General features: G+C 42.5%; 2 protein-coding genes across 3 annotated transcripts in view; both read right to left on the bottom strand.

Moving 5' to 3' along the window:
- The window catches only part of ANKRD60 (ankyrin repeat domain 60), a 21,399-nt gene extending 9,652 nt beyond the window's left edge, over positions 1–11,747 (bottom strand). The window contains exons 1-5 of the mRNA XM_019509764.1: positions 11,492–11,747; positions 10,569–10,699; positions 9,515–9,680; positions 7,949–8,128; positions 5,913–6,023 (exon numbers count right to left, since the gene is read on the bottom strand). Of these exons, the coding sequence (XP_019365309.1) occupies positions 5,913–6,023; positions 7,949–8,128; positions 9,515–9,680; positions 10,569–10,699; positions 11,492–11,747 (844 nt within the window). The remainder of the gene's footprint in view (positions 1–5,912; positions 6,024–7,948; positions 8,129–9,514; positions 9,681–10,568; positions 10,700–11,491) is intronic.
- Positions 11,748–13,808: 2,061 nt separating this feature from the next.
- The window catches only part of LOC109292643 (serine/threonine-protein phosphatase 4 regulatory subunit 1-like), a 38,413-nt gene continuing 29,415 nt past the window's right edge, over positions 13,809–22,806 (bottom strand). For both annotated transcript variants that reach the window (XM_019510190.1, XM_019510191.1), the window contains exons 17-20: positions 20,671–20,791; positions 20,064–20,198; positions 18,632–18,773; positions 13,809–17,113 (exon numbers count right to left, since the gene is read on the bottom strand). In XM_019510190.1, the coding sequence (XP_019365735.1) occupies positions 16,959–17,113; positions 18,632–18,773; positions 20,064–20,198; positions 20,671–20,791 (553 nt within the window). In that variant the 3' untranslated portion in view covers positions 13,809–16,958. The remainder of the gene's footprint in view (positions 17,114–18,631; positions 18,774–20,063; positions 20,199–20,670; positions 20,792–22,806) is intronic.

Raw genomic sequence — 22,806 nt, 5'->3', positions numbered from 1 at the left:
TTTTTTTTTTTTTTTTTTTTTTTTTTACCTAGGCAAAACTCCTATTGAAACCTGAGGGGCTTTGGCAAATCAATGGTTGTAGTTCTTTGGTCCCTATGATGCCCATAGAGATGGAACTATTATTAGTGGGTCGCCCTACAGAGCCTTCACTGAGGAAATGCACATATTTATTCTTAAGCACAAGACAGTAAGTACCATGTAAAGACTGTACGGTCATAACAGAAGTGCCAGTCTTTTGTTACCCACACAGAATAGCAAATAGCCTCCCTTCCTCCCTCCCCCCAAGTACAGCACTTATTCTTGGGGTGCAGAATATACTTTTGAGGGTTTACAAGTACAATGGTGAGCTCAGGAATTAAATTAATTTTAAAACGAGTCCTTTAAGAAATTAGCACCTGGCATCAGCCTTTTTTTATGTATCCTGAATGATCTTAATAATGGAAAAACACAGATGCTTCAAACTCCCCATATGGTGAGAACTCACTGAAATCTCATGCATTACCTACAACTGAAGGTTCTTCTTTTTCTTTAAGGATGAATGGTCACTTCTTGCCACTATTTTCCCAATGGAAAGTTTCTCCTTTAGCAGCTGGCAACGGCTGATACTCTACTCCAGAAAATCCACGTGGGGCAGGGTTTTAAAAAAGGGAGCAAAGCAAAGGCAAAGGCAAACCATATAGCCAGGTATTAACCAACCAACTGAAGTTGGATCTTGTCCTTCACAGAGAAACACGGAGCTTTGGGAGATACCCAGCTACTCCAATCAGCTAGCCAGCTCCTGCCACATCAGGTTTTTTCACCTTTCTAACCCGTCTTGTTGATGTGGTTGGTCAAAAGTTACCAAAGCTGTTAGTAGCCTGATTTAACTCAGTCAGATTTAACATTCCTCTTTTCTACAAGCCAGTGGCATTTTTATAAGCAAATTATTACCCAGTGACACCTTCTGAACTTCTAGTGGCATTCATGTACACCACCAAATCAAAGAGAAAACTTTTATAACTATTTTTCTGATTTTCCCTTTCTATCCTGCTGAAGATGCAACACAACCAAAAGAAGCAACAGCAAAATTATCCAGCTAATCAACCTCCAAATACGAGTGCTAAATTCTCACCTAGAGTGAATCAGTACAGCTCCACTGACCCCAGCAGAGCTTTGCTGACTCACACCAGATGGAGAGACAGCTTCTCCAGGATCTAAGATATCATGGCCAAAATCCAGTGACTCCAGGAGAGCCAAGATTCACCTCATACGTCTGTCCAGAAACATAGCTACGTGCGAGTCCAGGGAGCATCTTTTTAATAATTCATCCCTTTATGTTCACAGAACATTTCTGGCTGCTCCATCAATACATTTATGCTCAGTAGCTCCCAACTGGAATGCTGATTGTGTTGTGCATAAAATTAACTAAATTGCAGTCATCCTTTTTCGTTGGTGCTTTTTTGTCTGCTTCCTCCACGAACAATGTCGGGGAGATTGCAAGCTGACTACAATTCTCTTTCCCATGTGAGAGGAAAACATCCTCTAAGAGCCCAATCAGCAAAACTTTCCTGATGTCTGTCAGGGTTTTTAAACCAGGCTGCACTCTGCAATTTAACAATTTCTGTTCAATTGATTCACTTTGAGGAATGAATATAATAAGAAATTGTCACAATGTTCTGCACTTCTGCTGCCGACTGATAAACGCAGATCCCCCCGTTAGAGAACAGGTACAGTAATAGCCCTGAGTCCTAGCAGATCCTACTTCAAATGCTTTATTTAATTAGCAAGATATGTAAATGTTGCCAATATGTGAGACAATATTCTCAGGTCTCTGATGGAGGAGAAGGGACAAATCTGGATAGGAGGGAGGGTAAGTGCACATCTTTCCCTGGTGTTGTAAGCCTGCCTCTTCCCTCAGCACTGACTTGGGATTTAGGCACTTAAATACAAAATTTGGATCCTCAAATCTGTGCTCAGCTACCTGGGAGGGGTCTCAAGTCCATAGACACCTCTGACTATCCATATTAAAGAGCTCTATGTTTCTGCCTCGCTATTCACTAGTTTTATTGTGTTCAGTAGAACAAGAACAGGAGCCCAGGTTTCCTCTCTCAGGTGAATGCTCTGACCACGGGACTATAGAGTAAGGCTCACACCTAACCCCTCTCGCTGGCCCCATGAACATGAAGCGGCTTCCACAGGAGGGAATCTCTTATCCCAGAAAAGCTGTCAGCTTGGTGCTCATGCTTAAGTGGATTTGAACCTGCTCAGGCAAAGGAGAGAATTAAACATGTCTCCTAATTGCTCTATGTGCTGGGATGTAGGATAAAAGTGAGGAGTTTCACCACTAACAGCTTTTTTTTTTTTTTGGAAAGAAAGGGAAAAAATGGCTGAGTGAGTCCCATATGAAGTGAGATTTGGGTCCCCGTATTCCAGAATAATGAAGGAGGCAATTTAAAGACATGCTCTTCTCAGCATTTCCAAATGGTTACCTTAGGTAACTCCCTGCAGCTTCTGTAAATCCATTCTTAAGCACCTAACTTCTGGAGAACAAAGGCAGGCACCCTGCACTGCATCCTAAAACACTGAGCATTGCAACACCTGAAACCTTGGTCATTATGAGCCTATCCCAAAGCCTACTAAAATCAATGGAAGTCATCTACTGACTTCAGTGAATTTTGGATTGGGCCTTCAAACACAGTCTCTCAGTATACTTCAGGTATTTGAATGGTGACCAGTGTTTTTGGATTACCAACTCAATAAAGAACTCTTGACTCCATGCACACTATCATGCAAAACCACTGATCACCATGCACGTATCTTGGGGATCTCCCCCAAAACTGGGTCTAAGTCCTGAATCAGAACCCCTCATAATGAGCTCTCCAAGAAAAGAAAGGATGTTTGCATGGTGATTAGTTAACTATTAGTTATGATTATTTAGCTTCCCTGGAGAAAGAGCAGAACAGCTGAAAAGCACAGGCAACAGGGAAATGAGTTCTGCATAAGGGAAAGAGCAAGGAGTCTGAGAACTAGACTCACGCATGCAAGTGCCTTTAGGAACTAAAGATTTTTTGCAAATTAGTTGGATCAAAGCTTTCTGTGTGCAGTGCCTGACTTAACCTTGTGCAGCTGGGATCAGTAGATGTGGAAAACCATGGAAAAAGACTTATGAGCTATGGTCACACTGATTCTCTCTTTTAATACCATCACTTTCCCCCCTTTTAATCCTCAGGCATTTTTCTTCACTCTTTTGGCTTAAAGTATTGACTCAAATTGAAGTCAGCCAGCTAATTTCTAATATTCCTTCCATTTACAGCCACCTGCATTTACAATCTGCCCCTATTACATATCAGAGTAAGTAGCCTTCTTCAAAGACGCTGGTGCTGAGTTAGCTAAGGTCAGCAATACTTCTGCTGCAGCCATAGGAGAAGAAGAGAAGATAGTCTCAATTAGTTTTCAGTGAAACATTTTATGGGAATTTTGTTCCCTCTGAACGTGGCTCTCATCTGGTTAATTAGTATAAATCAAGGGTGAAAACCACACAGCCCATAGAGCTGCTCCATCCAGTGTGCCAGGCTACCAGTGGGCCAGGGAATCTGGGGGCATGGCTAGCAGTGGGCAGAGCCTGCCACAGAATGAGGTGTCAATGGCCCTCAGCAACAAGAGGGAAGGTGAGGCCTGTGCAGCACAACCCTTGGTTACCCTGCAGCTGCCTGGCCCACCACCCTTTGTGCGTCTGCCACACCTCTGTCAGGATCCAGCATAGGCCACAAGATGAGTTGGATACCCCTGCCACGAACAGAGTGCATAGTGCAATGTGTGTTGAAGGGAGACCTACGCTTTCATACCTGAATCACACATCACTTCATTGTCCCTTGGATTTGACTGCGGCTCCAAGACAGGGCTAAACCAGCTTTCAGCTCCATCAATAAAGCAGTTCCTCTGCATGGTTATTTTCATAAAGCCTAGTCCCATGTACCTTACCTTGTCCATGCTGGTCTGACTAAGAACCTTTAAGCAATGCCATTAGCAGAGACAGTCTTTGGCTGAGGACAGAGATCAACCGATTTTTAACAACAATGCAAAGCACATCATCTATATACAAGGAGTTTGGACAAAGACAGGCATATGAACACATGGCACACAAGCAAGATCAAAGGGTAATTTAGAGAGCAACTGGGCATAAAGACGACTCCTCCAGGGGAAAGACAGCTCACAGCTGAAGGACCTTTCCGAATGTTCTGCGAAGTATCACCAGCAGAAGGCACCAAGCTTGACAAGAGACATGCAGGACACTTGCCAGGTGTGGTGGCATGTTCCCACATAGCAGAAGTCAGACGTTTTGAGTTCTCGGCACCATCACTCCGTCAAGATTCAGGGGAAGTGAAGGCCATGCAGTGGGGAGGTCCTGTCCAGGCGAGGAAACGAGCAGAGCTGATAATGAAGAGGAAATGTGATGAATTATTTCTGTGCTTGTCATGATACATTCACTTACACTCTTGTTGCCTTTTGCATCCAGGTAAAACGTCTCTCTCCAAACAGTTGCTTCTGTCGCACGCTTCTATACATTATGAAACAGCCATGGCATTTGTCCTAATGTAGTGGTTTAGAGGCTTTTTATTAATAAAACCTCTTTATTAACAATCCTCTCACTTTTCCCTTCTGTCGTGTCCCTGTCTGAGGAGCTCACAGCACTGTTCAAACATTAAGGAAATCCCTTGGCATGATTCAATCTCCATTTTACAGAAAAGGGATCAGGCACATGCCCATGTGCATGTCCGCACCAGGCACTTCATGCAGAGATGCATCTGTTTTCCTGTTCCACCATGCACCTCTGATGCCTTATCAGATGTTCAAGGTCACACGTTCAGACAGCTCTGGCTGGAGAACACATCCCAAAATTAAGACTCCCAGCCCCTTCGCTAACCACTAACTCTCTCTTTCTTGCCATTTCCACCATGACGCTATTTTTATCGAGATTGATCTCCTCCTATGTAGTGGCAGAGCTCATTATCCAACTTAAAAGAAGCAACACATTCACTTTAACCATGCTGACCGAGATTTTTTGTTTTTTCCAATAGCTAGTTAAAGCAACAACTGCAAACGGCGCTGATGTGCTTCGACTGAAATCTTACTTGTCTATTGGCTATAAACTTTCTTCTAATTCCCAGCTTACATTTAGTGATGCTCATTTTTTTCTGGAATTAACCATTTCTTTTAGCTTAAATATCTTTCTCCTTCCTGATATTTCTTTCTGCTTTTGTATTCAATCCTATCCCATCCCATTGTTCATGTTGCTAGGCTAAGCCAGGTTCTTCCTCCCCCACTTTTCTCCCGAGACAGCCTTTCCATTCCCTGGTCATCCATCTAGCCTTCCTCTGTACCTGGTCAGGTCAGATCCCACCGTTCCTGAACATGGACAACCAGAACAGTACACAAGATTTCAGATGTCTCACCAGTGCCTTGTACCATGGCATTAATACTTCTGCTGTAAATCCCTGTCCTGATACACCCTGAGCTTGTATATGCCTTTTCCAAGGCACTGGGGTAGGTCATGGTCATCCTATGATCAACCACTACCATCCACGTCTGTCTTCTCTACGATTCCCAAGTGATGAACCTAGCTTAAAACAGAAGTTCTTGCCATTCTTCTCAAGTACACAGGTACTTGCGCTTTGTACTGCTGAATTTCATCCCATTTTATATACTCCACCCTTTGAGATCATCTAGGTCCTTCTGTGCAATATTCCCAGTTTGTTCTTTCCTGCCACCATGGTCAATCAGGAGGCCATGCAAGGTTTGGGAACAGGTACAAATCTTTTCCACATTTCTAGGATCTAGGGTGCAGACTGGCAGTCTAGACAGACAAGAAAAATGAAAAATCAAAGGCTTCCAGAGGCACCCTCTGTATGTGGTTCCTTGAAATGGGCAATTACACAGCAGAATGCCAGTAGCACCATCTTTTACATCAATTCTAGCCATTGCCAGATGCAGAATGTGTGGTCTACCGTTCTCATGCAGCTGCTGTAACAATGGTATCCTCAAACCTTAAAAGAATTAAGCAACAGAACAACACAAGAAGATTTCCTGTGCAAACAATTGTATTTTCTACAGGAACTATATAACAAGTCCTTGACAACGGAAGACTCGCACTGCTCTGCTCAGATTGTTTGAATCATGCTTGGTTTGACAAACAATGGCACACACCCCTCAGAACTGAGATAATGGCACACACAGATTGGCAAACCACACTACACCAAACACAATTAAAATCTCTGGCAATCCTTACCAGGGATACGTTTGCACCCAATAGCAGGCCTTAATAATAATCCTCTTGTGAAGCAGGAGTCTGTCTACTCCACTGTCATGCCTGATCCCTGAGTGCCCTCTGCTGGGAACTGCAAGAACAATGTCCTAGTTCTCTCCAGGAGATTTCTGCTCATTTCTGTTGCAAAATTTGAATGTGATAGGAAAAGCTGGAGTTTTCTCCATAGGTTATAATTAAAAATGCAGGTTTTAAAAATGCAGTGCACACCTTGTTGTGTGCAAGTAACACTCAGCGGATGAAGCAATTGGCTTTCATTTGCTTTGGAGAGTAGAACCCTCTCCCCCATCCACTTATAGTGATGCAACGGTCCCATTTGGGGCATGTGGTGTGTGTTATAGTCCCCAAAATGGCTAATAGCCCTGTGATTTGAACATTCTCCTGAGACAGGCAAGACTCAGGTTCAAATGCCTACTCTGCTTGAGAGCAGAGTCCCTGATCTGAAACAGGCAGAAGCAAGTTTTCTCCTAACACACTGGGTGAATCAGCACTTGTTCGTTTTCCTTCACAAACCAGAAAAGTAGGCTTAGGCACCTAATTCAAGGAGAGGGCTGGCACCTAGAGCCCCAGTCACCTCTTTCTAGCCACATTAGAAACTGAAGTCCTGCCCTTTCCATTTACATTTCATTGCTAGCTCACATGGCTGCGTAGGGATCACCCTTCCTTAAGGGTATCAGTCTCCTTCGGGTGCCTAACTCAGGCACAGACAAAACTCCAGGAGGTGGCCGAGTGCCTAGGAGGGCGGTATCACCACAGCTGGCATTAACATCCCAGTTCTGTTAGCAAGCACATTGCATTGACACAGGGAACAGCATGAGCTTCACAAGTCACCACGTATAGCTCATCATGGCTTCTTGCACTGAGCTCTCTGGAAGATCTCAATATGCTGCTGGGGGCTGAGCACTTGGAAATTTGGTCTTGAAGGATTAAGGGTGGGATTTCTTAAAACATAACTGTCCCTTTGAAAGTCAGCGAGAGCTGGTGCTTCATGCCCTGAGGTGCTTTTGCAAATCCTGCTAGTTTAAAATTCTCTGGACCCAACAGCACACCTAATTTGCATGCATACTTATTCTCATTATACCTACCAGTGATCATAGTTAGCCACTTGTAGGCATAACCTCATTAGCACATGTTATCAGAGGGACTAGGAGCCCTCCCCATGCCTCCTGCCAGTTTTTCAGTACAGGAAGTCCAGTGACCTACCAAGGACTGCATGGCAAATCAGTGTTTCCTTATTTCCAGCTCCCTGATCTGCCCACTAGACATCCCAGCCTGTTGCTAATGGTCAGAAAATGAGTCCAGCAACAAGCATTTCAAAGAGAATTTGGAGGCACAGCTTGCAAAACTGGACAGGGCACAGTATTACCAGTCTCAATAACCTGCAAGTTAAGAACGTGTTTGGGAATAGTGCTGTCAAGCTGGTTGTCATCAGGGCTATGGCATCACCAGCACAAGCTCATTTCGCATCAGGACTTCTGGTATTTGAAGCATGGATCTTGAACCAGCTGTCCCCTCAAGCTCCCTAGGGCTAGGTAAATCAGCCCACATGGGAATTTGTAGGTGTCTTGCTTGGCCTCTGGGTGGAGGAGGGGATGGATGGTCCCACGCCACTTGCTCTCTGCTTCCAAAAATAGGAGAACATTTTGCGTTCACTCTGCTTCTGGCCCCACAGGCGAGCAAGGCTCATTGCAGTCTGTCCCTCGTTGTCTGGGGTAGCAGCCTGTGCCCCGTAGGTGAGCAGTTCATCGATGCAGTCGTAGTGGCCCTTGATAGCAGCCACGTGAAGAGCAGTCCTTCCCAGTGGCGTTTTAAAATGTACATCTGCACCTGAAAAGAGCACACATGCTCAGGGCCTGGGAAGGCGGGAGAAGGCAGTGTGTGGCCTTGCACATTTAAGGAAGGACAGAATGCCACTCAGAGGCCTGAATTTACTTCACAGCATTGTAACGTCCTTGGGAGACATTGTAATCAAGATCTTCCCACTGCAGTTAGCAAATATCCGTAGGGAACAAATGCCCCTCTCTGCCTTCACCTCCACTACCTTGGCCCAGACCTTGGCCCAACAGTGACCCATGCAGGGCTCATCTCTCCCTGTACACCAGGAGCAATTATTTAACCCAAGGTGGGGCTGAGAACCAAGAAGGGACAGAAAGAGGGGGAAAAAAGTCCTTTCAACAAGGTCAGGCTTGGACTGAAAAAAGCACAGCTGGACAAAGGAAGGGTCTCTTTCCTCATGACCTGACAACTCTACTTTCATCAAGCAGCAGCAGTAACAATGATACAGGAGCCAGGTGATGTGAATAAAGTACTTGCCCTTCGCTCACCTGATTTACGGCTTCCCCAGAACCTCATGATAGAATTACAGCCACCTGAGGCCATGTTATCCCGTGTATAATCCATTAGGTGTAAAACAGCAGGGCAGACCATTCAGCACCAGCCATTAATACCCAGGGTTAAACTGTATTAATGGCTTCTTAACATCAAGAAGTTTATTTTCCCAATGGAATCAATACATCATTTATCAGGTTCCTGGCACTTAAAGGTGTAAGACAAATGCTTAATTGCAAGCACAAACCCACCACTCTGTACAAGTCATGCAGTTTCTAGCCTGACTTTAGCAATGGGGTCAAGAACTTTTCTGAAATTTAAAGTAATAGGCGTCTGGATCTGAGCCCAGCTGTTCGGGATGCTGCGATCTGTGCACTGTAGTGATGGGAAAGCATAGCAGTCAGTTGGCAGAGAAATGCTCCAAATGCTGGCATCCAGCCTGAGCCAAACCCTGCTGAAGCCAACAGAAAGATTCCCATTGTTTTTAATTGGGCTTGGATCAGGCCCCTATAATCATAATAAAAATAGACCTCAGTAAAAGGCAAAAATCACATAGTTCAGCCCTAAGCCCTCTTTGAGACAGCCTGCAATGCCACAACCTGGCTTTTCAGAGCACAGTGCCTAGGATTGTCATTTTGCATGTCAGTTCTCATGGAACTGCCATCTTGGTTATACGAAGGAGACAACAACAAAAAGAGAGAGAGAGAGAGAAAAGAAAAGCAATGCTTTCTCTCAGAGCACTGTTCCCAACCAGGACCAGGAGAAATTCATCAGCTTTTAACCAAAGGGTCACATTTCTGTGTAAAGGAGATGCCCCCTTTTCTGTAGGAAGTCAGCATCGACTATCAGAATGGCCCCTTTGGACCTTCCGGTTCTGGCGATTACCGTTTTCTAGTAGAAAATGGACAGCAGCAGCATGGCCTCTGTGACTGGCGATGTAGAGTGCCACAAATGTGCGATGTGCTCTCCAGTCTGCCTCCTGCTCTGGACCCAGGAAGTCTGATTGGGGAGTCCTGCCGACAGGGTCCTTCGTAACACCTGCACTTATTAGCTGGCAAAATAAAACATTGCACAATTTGCAGCTAATTATATTTAACGGTTATCAATATTAAACATCGCCTTATTCTAAAACTACTGGGGCGGGAACCAGGCAAAGACCAAGGTCCAGAAGAGACACTGGATAGGACTGGAGCTGGGCAGCTGTCTAATGGAGTTTTTGGTGAAAAGTGTCAGTATTCGTGACATTTCTATTCTTACAAGTTCCTCCCAACAGCATCTCATGCTCCCAACTCACACTACAGGTGGGTCTCCTTCAGCTGGCTCTCCCCCATGATGACATTCCCTCTCCTGGCAAGGGGTCCCGAGTGCCACGGCAGCTGCAGGGCTTTTTTCAAAAACCCGATTTCCAGTTGAGAAAGTTTACTCAGAAAAATCTTTGGCCAGCCCTTAACCACAATACAGTACCTCTCTCATCTCAAGGGACACCACAGTCTATGCTACACACTCCTGCGCCTTCACTGAAGCACGTACAAGTGCTGGGGAGATATCATAGACTTCCTACAGCAATGCTAGCGCCACTGAATTTGGAGGAACCATGAGCTTTGAAGCAGCACTTAGCCTTACTCAGGAATCAGCATGATCAGGATGTTTTCCCTCTTGCCCAAACCATTCACCATCTTCAGATTTCCAATTCCTTTTAAACCACACTCAGAGAGACCGGTATATTCCAGTATTATTGTGATTAATAATTAGCTAAGATTTCACATTAGTAAGCTTTCCAAGGTCATTATTTGAGGTAGAGCACCCCTTCTCAACCTTTGCAGTATGTAGACTAGTCTGAGGTGGGCATCCAGAACAGGAACCTTTTACTAACCCGCCTTTCTTGCTTTCTTTAAAAAGCTGCCCCCCTCCCCGTGTTTACAAAAGTAATGAAACCAACCTTTGGAATATTTCCCTCTGCAGCTGCAGCTACGAGATGCCCCAAGCCATCATGTTGCCAGATGCGCAAAGTAATTGTCCCACCAGGGACAATATCATGGCTCTTAAATGTAGAATCATCTGGCAGGTCTACTGGAGGGAAATCCAAAAAAAGTTAAGATATCATTTGAAAAGCATACAGCTTTTAGAAAAGAAAATGCTCAGCACATCAACCTACAAGACTCCCTGACTACAAAATCATTATTTGATGGGTGTAATTCTATTTGAAAGCCTTCCCACCCCCCCCGGCCCCTAGTGAACGTAGCATTGATCTGGTTTTGCTGTCTGCCTCCTGTATTGACTGCTTCTGTTGTAGTAGCACCCAGATACTCCAACAAAGGTTGACATCCCATTGTGTGAGCACAAAGGCATGGTCCCTGTCTGGGATACCTTACCCTCCTGCAATAAGGTCCACATGGGCAGATCCCTGTGCTAACCCAGAGCTTAGTGAAGGATCAGGGCTTAAGACAGAACATATTGCATGGTTAGAATGGGCAGACAGGATACTAATCGAGATGAAAACTTTGTGTGCGCACATGTGCAGGTAAGGCAGGTGACTGGATGGCAGGGGCTGTTTTTAAATAGGCATTAAATGCTGCAGAAACAAAATGGTCATCCTTTTCACACACCTGGCAAAGCTCCTAGCAAGCCACAGATGGGTGGAATTGGCAGTCCCCCAGGGCAGGTGGAAGGAATGCCAAGGGCTGGGACAAAAGATCAATTCCATACACATAGTGGGATGGAAGAACAAAGAGCTCAGACCCTCATCCAGGTACTAAGTGCCACAAGAATGGGCAGGTGTGGCCCTTGGACTTGAACAAGTATTAAGGATACTGAGTGGCAAGGATTCCTTGCCTGGAGAGTCCCCGGGTTAGAGGTCCTCACTTTCATCCAGGTACTGGAGACGCTGAAAATCCAGGGGAATGCCAGCCAGTAACTCCAAATGGTCCTTGAGTTTCTGTATAGTCAAGTCATTGTGGCAGTCGGGCAGTGAGAAAGTCTCATTGGTCTCAGGCAGGTGGAGCTGGACAGTGAACTGTGCTGGCAGAGAAACTGTGGGTGCCGCGCTGCTATTGCCTGGAGCTGCTTTGCTGGTCCTTTCCTTCTTGGAGGGGGCAGTGAAGCGAGAGCGTGGCCACATCCTATGGGTTGGGGGACTAGCTTGGAGATCCTTCCATCAATGGACTGTTGTCATTAAACTCACTAAGTCACTGGAGACGCAACCATTTGAAGAGCATCAGTGCGATGTCACAGAGCATCTGGGCAGGGTACATGATGATGTGACATATGTATGCCCTGAATGTGGGTTACAGAGAAGTAAGGCTGAAAGGGGTTTCAAGAGATCATCCAGTCCAACCAGCGATCAAACCAGCACAACACTCTAAGCAACTGAGCTAAACAGCCGCTTTGCTGAGCTAAATAGTGGAGTTAAAATGTTACATCACATGACAGTTGAGATTCCACAGGTTTTCATCATAATCATAATGCACGGCCCCATAGCTAGCCAAGATGCCCCCGATGAGTAAACAAAGCTATTACTAGATCTCCTTGCAGACTTGGGCTAGGTACAGTCAAAAAGCCCAAGACTGAATCGATTCAGTCTTTGCAGATTAGCCTAAACTGCACAGATTAAATTGAAAAGAGAACAGACATTTACCTTTGATTCCAGATATGCAGCCACATGCCTGCTGGCTGTGTGTTCATTTCCTCTTCCAGGAACCCCCAAGGTCTCTGGGACTTGCAGTCCAGAATTACAGCAGCAGGACTCTGCAGGATTGCTCAACACTTCCTCTTTCTGCTTCCAGGTGCCTCTGGAGTCTGTAGTCCACAGTGAGTTTGAGTGGTGGAAGAGGTGTTTAACCCCCCTCCCTGGCCCTAGACCCCAGCCGAGTTTGCCGGGTTGGGGTGGGAGGAGAGGTGGGGGAGCTGCAGACTGGGCTTGCCCCTCCCCACCACATCCCCTTGTCAGCCAACCCTCACTGCTCCAGCTAGGGAGCAGAGGGGTGGGGCCAGCCCTACTCTTTGGAGCAGGCTGCACAGCTCAGCCCAGGGCTGGAAAGTATGCTGGGATGCTGGGGGACTGTGATTTAACTTGAACCAGGAAGGGTTCTGGGACAGGAGTTTCATAAACCAGTTTGACCCAAATCAGTCAAGTCTGATACTATATTCAACCAGGTTTCTCTTAAACCAGTTCAAGCCATTTTGAAACTGGTTTATGTGCACTTAAATTATGCTCTGTTACAGGTTTAAGCCAGTTTCTGATCACTTAAACCAGTCCGTGTGCAACTTCTGTCCCTAACCATGGGGATATGTTCCCCCTCACCGGACAGACTAGAGAACCAGTTGGACATGAATCCCTATTACCAGTGCAATGCAGGCTTCTTTCTTCCCATACAGAAGAAAGCATAGGGCAAGATTGAACCTTGGGATTTATCATTTATGATTACTTGAAGACCTTCTCAGAAATTTGAGGGAAAAGAGGAAATCTGAAAAAGGGAAGGATTGATCCTTGGAGAAGACAGGGAGTTGGAGAAGTAAAGCTGGGGGAAGGTCTAGAAGACAGGCTTAGGGGCAAATTGGGTGGAGAACATGAGAGAAGGAAAGGGGGACTTAGATAAAAATAGAGAGGGAGTGCAGGAGAGCATTTTGGGAAGGCCAGATGGGCACTTGGGGTTGGGAGAGGTACGGGGAGTGGTCATAGCTGGGGAGAAGTATGAATGTCCCTGTCAATGCATGGGGAGGCAAGCACTTGAGGAAGGATACACAGAAAAAAAGCAGAAATAAGGATATGCAACTATAAGACTGCAACACTCAGATGGGCTGAGGGGAAAAAGAAAAACAAAAATGACCCAGCAGCTCTCTGCCCATGCAGTGTTCTCATCCAGTCCCCTGGCCACTTCACCCTTCCCCACATTAAATGACTTCTGATGCAACATGAAGGCTGAGAACACCAAGCACAGAAGACTGGGGAAATTCCAAAATTAAAAGCATCAATGACAACATTACATTTTGCCCAAACTAGATATTGATGTTAAATTTAAATCCTAATCTAGCTCTTTATGGTGCCATTTGAACCATATAATGAATCAATACTGTTGACCATACACTGCCATTGCAGCCTCCAGCATTATAACAGACTCACGCAGTGGAAGATGACAAAATGCACACGCTATTTGTGACAGATCTGGCCACCTCTGAGACATTTCGTAAAACAGTTGCAGAATTTATTGAGATAAATACAAATAGAAAGTTACATAGATTCTATATTCTGACAAGTGAGTGGCACTTCCAGAGTGTCTTCACTTATTTGGACTCTAAACAACACTGTTTTTACAGACACGCAAACTGCCACTAGGGCAGTGTCCAGTTAGATGCCAAGGGTATATCCTCTATAGCGGATACAGCAAGTTGGAATTCTAAGCAACATGACTAACATGCTTTGGATTACAAGTGCCCGATAATTTTCTACAGCAATATTGCACCACTAATGTTATTTTCAGGTCCCTTAGTCAAAAGTGGTTTTAAGAAATTACATCCTTGCAGCTTTTGTGAAAGTAGACTAACTTTTGCTGCATCTGCAACATACAATTTTGCATAATTTAAACAACCCAGAGAATTGCATGAGAATACATAGCTTTAATCTTCATTGCATACATGTGTCTGGTATGAGCTGTAAAGTGCAGTCTTTAGCCACGTTGAAATATTTCCAGTATAAAATAAAAAACAAAACTGTAAAAAGTGCACCAAATTAATAGAACTGCACACTGTCTAAAGTTAAAAGGAGAATTATGGCATCCCCTCTAGTGCATACAACCATAGTTTAACAAGTTTTTAAAAGCCCTAGTTAAAAAAATTAAATTAAATTAAAAAAAAAAAAAAATCACATTATTTAAAATGGCCATGGATCTCTAGAGCTAGAGGTACCAAAAATCTTTAAAAGCACAATTTTTTTTTAAAAAGAGATTTTGTGAACTTAGCTGGTGGCTTTTAAAAAACAAAAACCAAAACAAAACACCCCACAAGTTTTAATTAAAGAAGTCCCATTATGAAAACTATCCCACCTCTGTAAAGATACCCACCCAATGGACATTTGGGTTTTCTGGTAGATTACTGCAGGTAAAGGTAGCTATTTAAGATGATTGCTGAAACAAAGCTGGGTTGTGTTGATGTTTGAAGTAACCAGTTTATATACAGTACATTAAAAACATATCTATGTACATTTAAAAAAAAAAAGTTGTGATCAGTGCTTGGAAACTGAACGACCTGTTAATAGTCAACAAAAATAAAACCTGGTCGGAACAATTTTAGAAAATCTGAACTCTTAAAAATATTAGTTTAATGTTAGCATTAGAAAAAAGATATTAAAACTACAAAAAATTAACTTGACTTTTTTGCTGAGAATCTGCAGTCATAAAAAATCTGTTTGCATTGAAGAGGCATTTGTTTAAAATTATAAAAAAAATTAAGCGTAGAACTTTGTGGAATTTACAGAGCTTAGACTGTTTACTGAAATAGCAACTATATATTTTCCCTTATAGATTCTAAAAGCACCTATGGTCTTGCAAGCAAACAATTTATTACAAATACTATACAGTATAATTCAAAACTAGTTTCATTGACATTTATACAAAATTGAACCTTCCAAAAAGTACAAGAGTCAGGCTGAGAAAGCTACTTCCCGTACAGCTGACAATCCAGTTAAAGAGCAATATTTTTAACTTCCAAACAGTTGAACTACTTAATGCTACAGTAATGAAATAACATAGATGGAAATAGTCTCTCATTGGTCTATTTACAGACTGAGCAAACACTGAACATAATAATTTATCTACCATTAAATGAGACATTTCCCCAGTATATAAACGGTCCTCCTCAAACAAGGTTATGGCCCTGATCCAAAGCCCATTAAAGTCAATGCGTCTTTTCCCCAACTTCAATAGACCACGTTAGACTTAGGATGCAAGGGAAAACAGGGGTGAAAATGGAACAGCCAAGGGCATCAACATTGCAACTTAAGTTGGTATTTCATAAAATTGTTGGATTTAATGACAGGGATTTTATTCTCTTCTTGTAGGAAGTTCCTGGTTAGATATACTGAGATCAGGTTAACACAGTCTTGATGTCCCAAGTGCCACCCCAGGCAATGTTAGTTTGTGGGTTTTGTTTTTTTCTTGTTTTTTTTGTGGGGGTTTTTGCTCACCTCCAACCCCCATAATGACAACCACAGACAGTTATAAAAACAGAATTTGTGAAGAACAGTAGGTCAGCTTCCTTACTCGGAAAACCTGCGCTTCACCTCCTTTGGAAACTTGAGACCACAATATTTTACAAGAATCTCCTCTCGTTGTAGGAGATCATAGATTGTAAGTTTGAGAGAGGCAGGTTCCAAGGAAAATGACTGCTGAACCTCATACAAGTTTTTTCAAGTTATGTGAATGTGCATGTGCATGCCCCCCTTTTTACATACTCTGCAAAACATTTAAAGATTTTAATCTCCTACCAATGTGATTTTAATTAAATGAACTCACTTGAGGACAGAAATGTTTGGGGAGATAACAGTTAGTGTACAAAGAAAAGCTATGATAATGCAGTTTATAAAAAGACAAAGTAATAAGAAAGAGCCACAAAATACAAAGCAAGTTAATCCCTCTGTGATTTAAAATATATCAGATGTCTATTAAAAGGTAAAAGGTGACCTATGCACATTAACTTTTACTTGCCAACTGTGCTGTTTAAAGTGAAATGACTTCTTCGATCTCTCTCATTGATATGAGATTAAAGTTCTGTGAATTATTTTTGCCAAGCTGCAGGAGCTATTCACATATATGTATACACACATTGTTCATTTAAAATAATAAAATGTAATATTATAAACAATATAAAAAACCACAATAAAACGGGGGAAACATTTTCACTTAAGCATACTAACCTTGGGCTTCAAAGCTTAGGAAGTCCTTTAAGCTTGTAGCAGATTGCTTTATTACTGGCATTCATAGGGGTTGTACTTTTTTTAACGGTATTAAGAAACATTAACATTATGATACTGAAATGTTACATTTGTGTAATTTCTTAATAAGAGGATATATACAATACTGAAATCTGGATAGATATGAAAGTTACAGCCCACTTTTATGAGGGAAAAAATCCCCAAAGTCTGACTGATCAGCTAGTATCCACAGCTGTAGCTACAAAGGTGGTCATTTAGTGAGGACTGTGGCATTGTCAGCGATCCCTTTCCTTTCAGTTCAGGTAGGCAGCCAATTGCTCCTTTCTCCTCCCCATGAATCAGGCAAACCAAGAACACAGGGCATGTTAACATTTTGATGTTCAGGGTTCATAGCAGGTGAACAGCTCAGTTTTGTTTTTCAATGGAAGTGGTCTCCATGTTATTCTGTTTTAGTTTTACAGTGGCAAAAAAGCAAACGTCTTGGTCTCTGTCAGATTGTAAAGCTAGGACAGTTTCTTCCACAGCTTCTAGATGAGGATTGCCAACACTTTTAAAGTAAGCTAGAACAAGGGGGAGAAGGAAAAAAAAAAAAAAAAAAACGTTTTCAGCAAAGCCATACTTTCATAGTTTCATAATTTCTAGGGTCGGAAGGGACCTTAGGAGATCATCTAGTCCGCCCCCCTGCCATGGCAGGAAAGAGTACTGGGGTCAAACGACCCCAGCAAGGTGTTCATCTAACCAAAGTTCATCTAACTTTACATCAGTGCTTCCCAAGCCGGGGGGGTTCACTCCCCACCTCAGTAAAGTTGCACAGCCCCATGCCCCTCTATTTCAGCTGCTACTACTGCTTCCCCCCACCCATTACCCTCAAAACATTGCAATACAGTACACTGCTCAGACCTATCACAAACTATTCACATTCTCCTATTAGAAGAAAAAGTAAAAAAAATTTTTGCTTCCCCACCCAAGTCACAGGCATAGGGAGCATGCATGGTGGTAGTGTTAGCCTTTTCCTTCACCCAGTTACAAAAATTGTTCAAGGCAGTTCGTCTGATTTGCAGGCTTGGTCTCCCTCAGGAAGTTAAAGCAAGCCCAAGCAAACCAGACAAGAGGAACATGTATTTTTCTTTCTTAATTGCTTTTACTATTGCTCGGCAAGGGCAGAACTATTTGTTGAGTCCTCATTATTTTTTAAAAGTGGCTCTTGCTTCTGCTGAGTCCTAAGTGGAAATCTACCAGCATGAGTGGAAACCTGGCTGGCTGCCACCATCATACTTTATTTTTTAAGCCTATATATATATATATATATATATATATATATTTTTTTTTAAAAAACCTTTAAAAAAAAGCCTACTTTAAAAAAGTACCTGATTTGGAGGGTTGGAGTAGGGGTAGGGATAGGGGTAGGGGCAGAAGACAGCAGGGGAAGGATCAGAGGTTAGACAGAGTGGGAGGTTCCTGTGCGCCATCTTACAGAAAAGATAGCAGAGATGACCTGGATGCTACGAGGAACAGAGGCAGGTGCAAGAAGAATGAGTATGGCAAATAGATTTTGCAAAGAACCTTTTAAATATTCCACTAGCATTACCATGTTCTGAACCCCCCCCCCCCTTTTTTTTTTTTAAAGAAATGCAAAGAAAGAAAGAAAAAAGACCTTCTCAATGGTCTTCTGCATGAATTTTTCATCCCATTCCCTACAGTTTACTGGTTCTTCCTCTAAAAAGTAATCTGCAGAAGACTGTGTGACTTCTCATTACAAAACATTACAACTGCCCTCTACTGGATGTAATGTCACATCTCCTATATTAGATGTAATGTCAGCTTCAAAGGATATATAGTCCTGGGAAAAAACTTCCCAAAAGAAAAAAAAATCCACACAATACAAACATGGTGTCATCCTTCTGCACACTGATATTATGTTCTGCACACTCCCCGATTATAGCATGCTTATTCTGTTGTACAGAGAAACTGAACATCATTTTACTAGCTGAGCAAAGCAATTTGTAAAGAACAGCACTGTTATAGGAACGATGGAACTCATAAGAAATTAGTTCTTTCAAAGGAATTATTTAGCATACCTTTCTCCAACAGTGTTTGCCTTAAAGCCTTGGCTAGCAGAACCCTTACATTTGGCACTGGATCAGAAGCAAGACTTAAAAGACTGGGGAGTAAGTGCTCAACAAACTGATCAACAGGCATACACTCCTCCTCTACCACTGCCTGGGGGATAAAAGCAGAACAGAAGACAAAACCTAAGACAGAACATACTTAGCAAGCTGAATCATCAATATCTTAAAATATTGAGCTCCCCCTCCCCTTTGCACTTTACCCTTAGTTTGGTCTGTGTTTAAAAAGAAAAAGTTAACTATATAGAAAAAAACAGAATAGAAGCATGTTATCTATTTCAGTTGCATGCTCAACACTTTACATTTACAAAGCAGAGGCTGATTGTTGTTTCTGTTTCTTTTCCTTCTCCCGCTGGCCATTCTTTTCACTTCCCAGTTCCTGGATGGACAGGTCCAATCAATGCATTTAGGTGACCCAAAGAGATGGAAGAAGAATCAAGAACTTCCTGTTCAGACAGGGACTAAGGTGGTCACAATTCCTTTACGTGGTCCAAGCAACAAGAGGACTCTTGCCACCTTTGTGGGTCACCTTGACTCTGGGGGAATTTTTTCCTTGGCCAAAAGGACAAGATGTACAGCTTTTGTTCTTTTCAGTTAAACCAAAGATTAATGCAGTCAGCTCCCACTGCCATTTCCCCTCCTGTTTAGACAAGCCAAGGCACTTCCAGGCGCACCTGTTTTTCTACCAGTTCTTGTCTGGGAACCTCTCTTTATCCACGTAGCCCTTATGAACCTTGCTCACTGCAGAACATTGGTTCCTACTGGTTCTCAAGGTGGGTTTTATGAAACAAAGTTTGTTTTAGCATCTTCTAGCTGATTTTATCATCAAAAGTGCTGGCCAAGACAGCTTAGTAATTTGGACTAAAATCAGGTCAATTAAGCCAATAAGCCAGGGGTAGGCAATGTTTTTTGGCCAGAGTGCCAAAAAAACCCACAATTTCTACCTTGGAAGGTACTGGAGGGCCGACATGCCGGGCCCGGAGCAGCTGTTTGCAGCCTCCCGGCTGCAGCTGGCCCACAGAGCCCGGTCTGCTTGCAACAGGGCTTGCAGCCTCCCAGCTGCCTGCTGGGAGCAGCCTGAGCTCTGAGGCTGGCAGCAGCTGCTTAGAGCCCGGGCTGGTGGTTGTGCACCAAGCAAAATGGCCTTGCATGCCACATGCTGCACACGTGCCGGGGGTTGCTGACCCCTGCAATAAGCTATAGTCAGAAGATAAGTAACATTCAGTCAGTACTGATTTTAGTCAATTTAAATAAGATGGAAGTCAATGGCTCCATATCCCTTTCTCAGTAGTGAAAGCCATTTATTTCCTTCTTAGAAGCATTAGAAACTCTCCCAAATATGTATGTATACATTCAACATATAAACATAAGAAGGCATTCCAACCTGACAAATGAAGGCAAAAGCTTGTCTTCCAACCCATTTGGAACAATGACGAAACCTCACTACAAGTTCGTTAATGAAATTTAATCCCAACGCATTTGCATTGTTTGCATAGAACTTCTGTAGTATAGCCACAACCTGTAAGAAGATCAGGCATGAGATTCAGATTGTGAAAGCTGGTGCTTCGGTTGCATCACATTCTTAAACACTACTTAGAGATGCACACGTTCTATAGAAATATAACAGTGCTGTGTTTCTGTAGGCATATGAGAAAAAGAGAATTTAAAGCTGTTTTGCTGGGTCTTATTTTGACTTTTCAGTCCCTTGTCAATTTTGACTAATAAAAGACCCCCAGAACAGGGGGGTCAGACTCAATGATCTAATAGGTCCCTTCCAACTCTAGAAATCTATGATTTTAAAAAGTCATTTTAAAAGCAAACAAACCATATCAATGAATTCACATCAAACTATAGACAAATAAAACAATTTGACCAGCTCAAAATTGAAACATATTTGTGTTCAGAGTGTCTGTTTGAAACTACCGCTTCGACAAGCTTATCAAGTTTATTTGTATAAGTGTTACGAAAATAAAAAAGAATAAAACCCCTACCAGTTTGAAGGAGATCCACCTGACTTCAGATACTTTATCAGAACAGAGAGTTAGTGCAATGTGTCTTAAATAATCATACACATCATTAGGGTTGTAGAGTTCTAATATCAGGATCAGCTGTCTGCAATACAAATGGAAGGGATTATCTTTGGGAAGCATAACATTAATCTCTTCTCATTTTTCCTTTCCTATTGATGGTAGGGGGGAGAAGGAAATCAATATGGTTTCTTGAACAAAGCTGCTGAAAATGCTTGAGGAAAAAAAAAATCACTGTTATTATGCAATGCTTTGGGACTTTGGTTCAGTTTATTATGTATACATAGAGTATATATCATCAAAACTAGTCCAGTTCAATTGAGTAAAATATATGAAAATGCAACTTCAGCAGCAAGACTTTGTACAAACTGCACATATAGAAGGTACTGCTAAAATCATCAAGAGAATACTACGAAAATACAGAGCAAGGTTTTTATGGTTTCTCAGGTTCTTCTTCACTCTTTCATTCCCTGAATTATTTCAGAGAGGATATAAATAAATATCTAAGGTATACAATGTTGGGAAAACTCCACATAAGGTATCCTAGCCTTTACAGCAGCGATTCGCAACCAGGGTGCCATGAAATCCTTTCAAGGGTGCTGGGGGTTGCCATGTAACATTAGCACAGTTAGAGGTGCAAACAACGATACACAGGATAAGCTCTGAGTTTTCAAATAGGGATTAATGGCATCAAAAATATCCCTCCCTTCCTGTGGTCTGAGTTCTGCAAAAGAACTGTTCTATTACTTTCCATAGTCAAGAAACAACTGAAAAGTAAGAGCTGGCATTTTCTGAGAGTGGGGGCGTTGAGTCTAAAAAGGTTGAGAATCACTGCTTCGCAGGAACAGCCATTAGTGCAGCACTGCCAATCACTCCCAGACACCCCATAGTGAAGTTGCAAAGTTCACCCACTAGATGTCAGGGAACCATCATGCGACAAACTGCTATTTTCTGCACTGGGTTTATATTACAAGGATAGCATTACACCTGCAGATGGTATCCTGACATTAGGATTTCTGTGAAAGCAAGTACCTTAGTTTGAAATGATGGAAGCTGTAGGTAGTAAAATGCATTATGCTTAATTTTTTAAATAAATAAAAATTGATTTTTTAGCTACTGGCTAGCTATCTAGATACTAAAATAAAAACATCATTATTATAAACTTCCACCAAATCTATTCTACCCTCAAAACACACTCAATTGCATGAAAAAAACCCTAAATTAATCAGCTTACTTTACAATAAAAAAGGGTGCTTGCAATAATGTTTAAAAGATTTTATAGACCCATCCTGCATAGACCCATAATTAAACCACAGTTAAGTACAATCAGACCTGTCAGTGACTAGACAAGAATTAACATGCTCTACATGTTTCACAGATTTTAAAGGCAGGTGGGGCCATGAGACCAGCTGGTCTGACTTCTGGTCTATCAGACAGTTTGATTTCACTATTTCTGTATTAGAGAGACAGAGAGAGAGACACTGTGTGTCTGTATATGTGAGACAGAGGGCGAGACCAGACCCGAGTTTATGAAACAGTGAGAGACAGAGACCAGGTGGGATGTGGGGCAGGGATACTGGTAGGACAACCGATCCTGAAGGGCAACAGTCATTCTGCCTGATTGGTGAACTAGGCAGTGCAGAAGTCTGGTGTCCTGAAGGTGGGGTATCTGCAGCAGTCTAGCAGCTCACACTGTTGAGATATTCTGCAGTCAAGCTCAGAGAAGACTGTAAGTATCACCCCTCCCTTATTCCAGAGTGCATCTCTCTCAGATCTAGGCCTCCAGAATTCATCTCTTTTTCTTGACAGGATTGTTAAATTGATGTATTTTTAGGGTTCATTTGGATTAATAGGCTATGCTAGTGGTTCCGGTTGACCTGTTCTATCATACTTGTGAATTTTGTATCTAGAGTTAATTAATTATGTTTAAGTACTGTTGTTGTTACTGCTTATCTGTTTTAATACAAGTTTTTGGATTGCTTTCAGTGTGTTTGTGATTTGTGGTAATAGTGGTACCTTCCTGTGAACATATTTTACATCAGAATTAAAATCGCTTCTCAATTTTCTCTCACCTAAAAAAAAAAAAAAAAAAAAAAAAAA

Source organism: Gavialis gangeticus, unplaced genomic scaffold (genome assembly GCF_001723915.1).
Source record: "Gavialis gangeticus isolate Ggan-Ray unplaced genomic scaffold, GavGan_comp1, whole genome shotgun sequence".
Taxonomy (NCBI): domain Eukaryota; kingdom Metazoa; phylum Chordata; order Crocodylia; family Gavialidae; genus Gavialis; species Gavialis gangeticus.
This window is presented reverse-complemented; position numbering and strand designations above follow the sequence as displayed.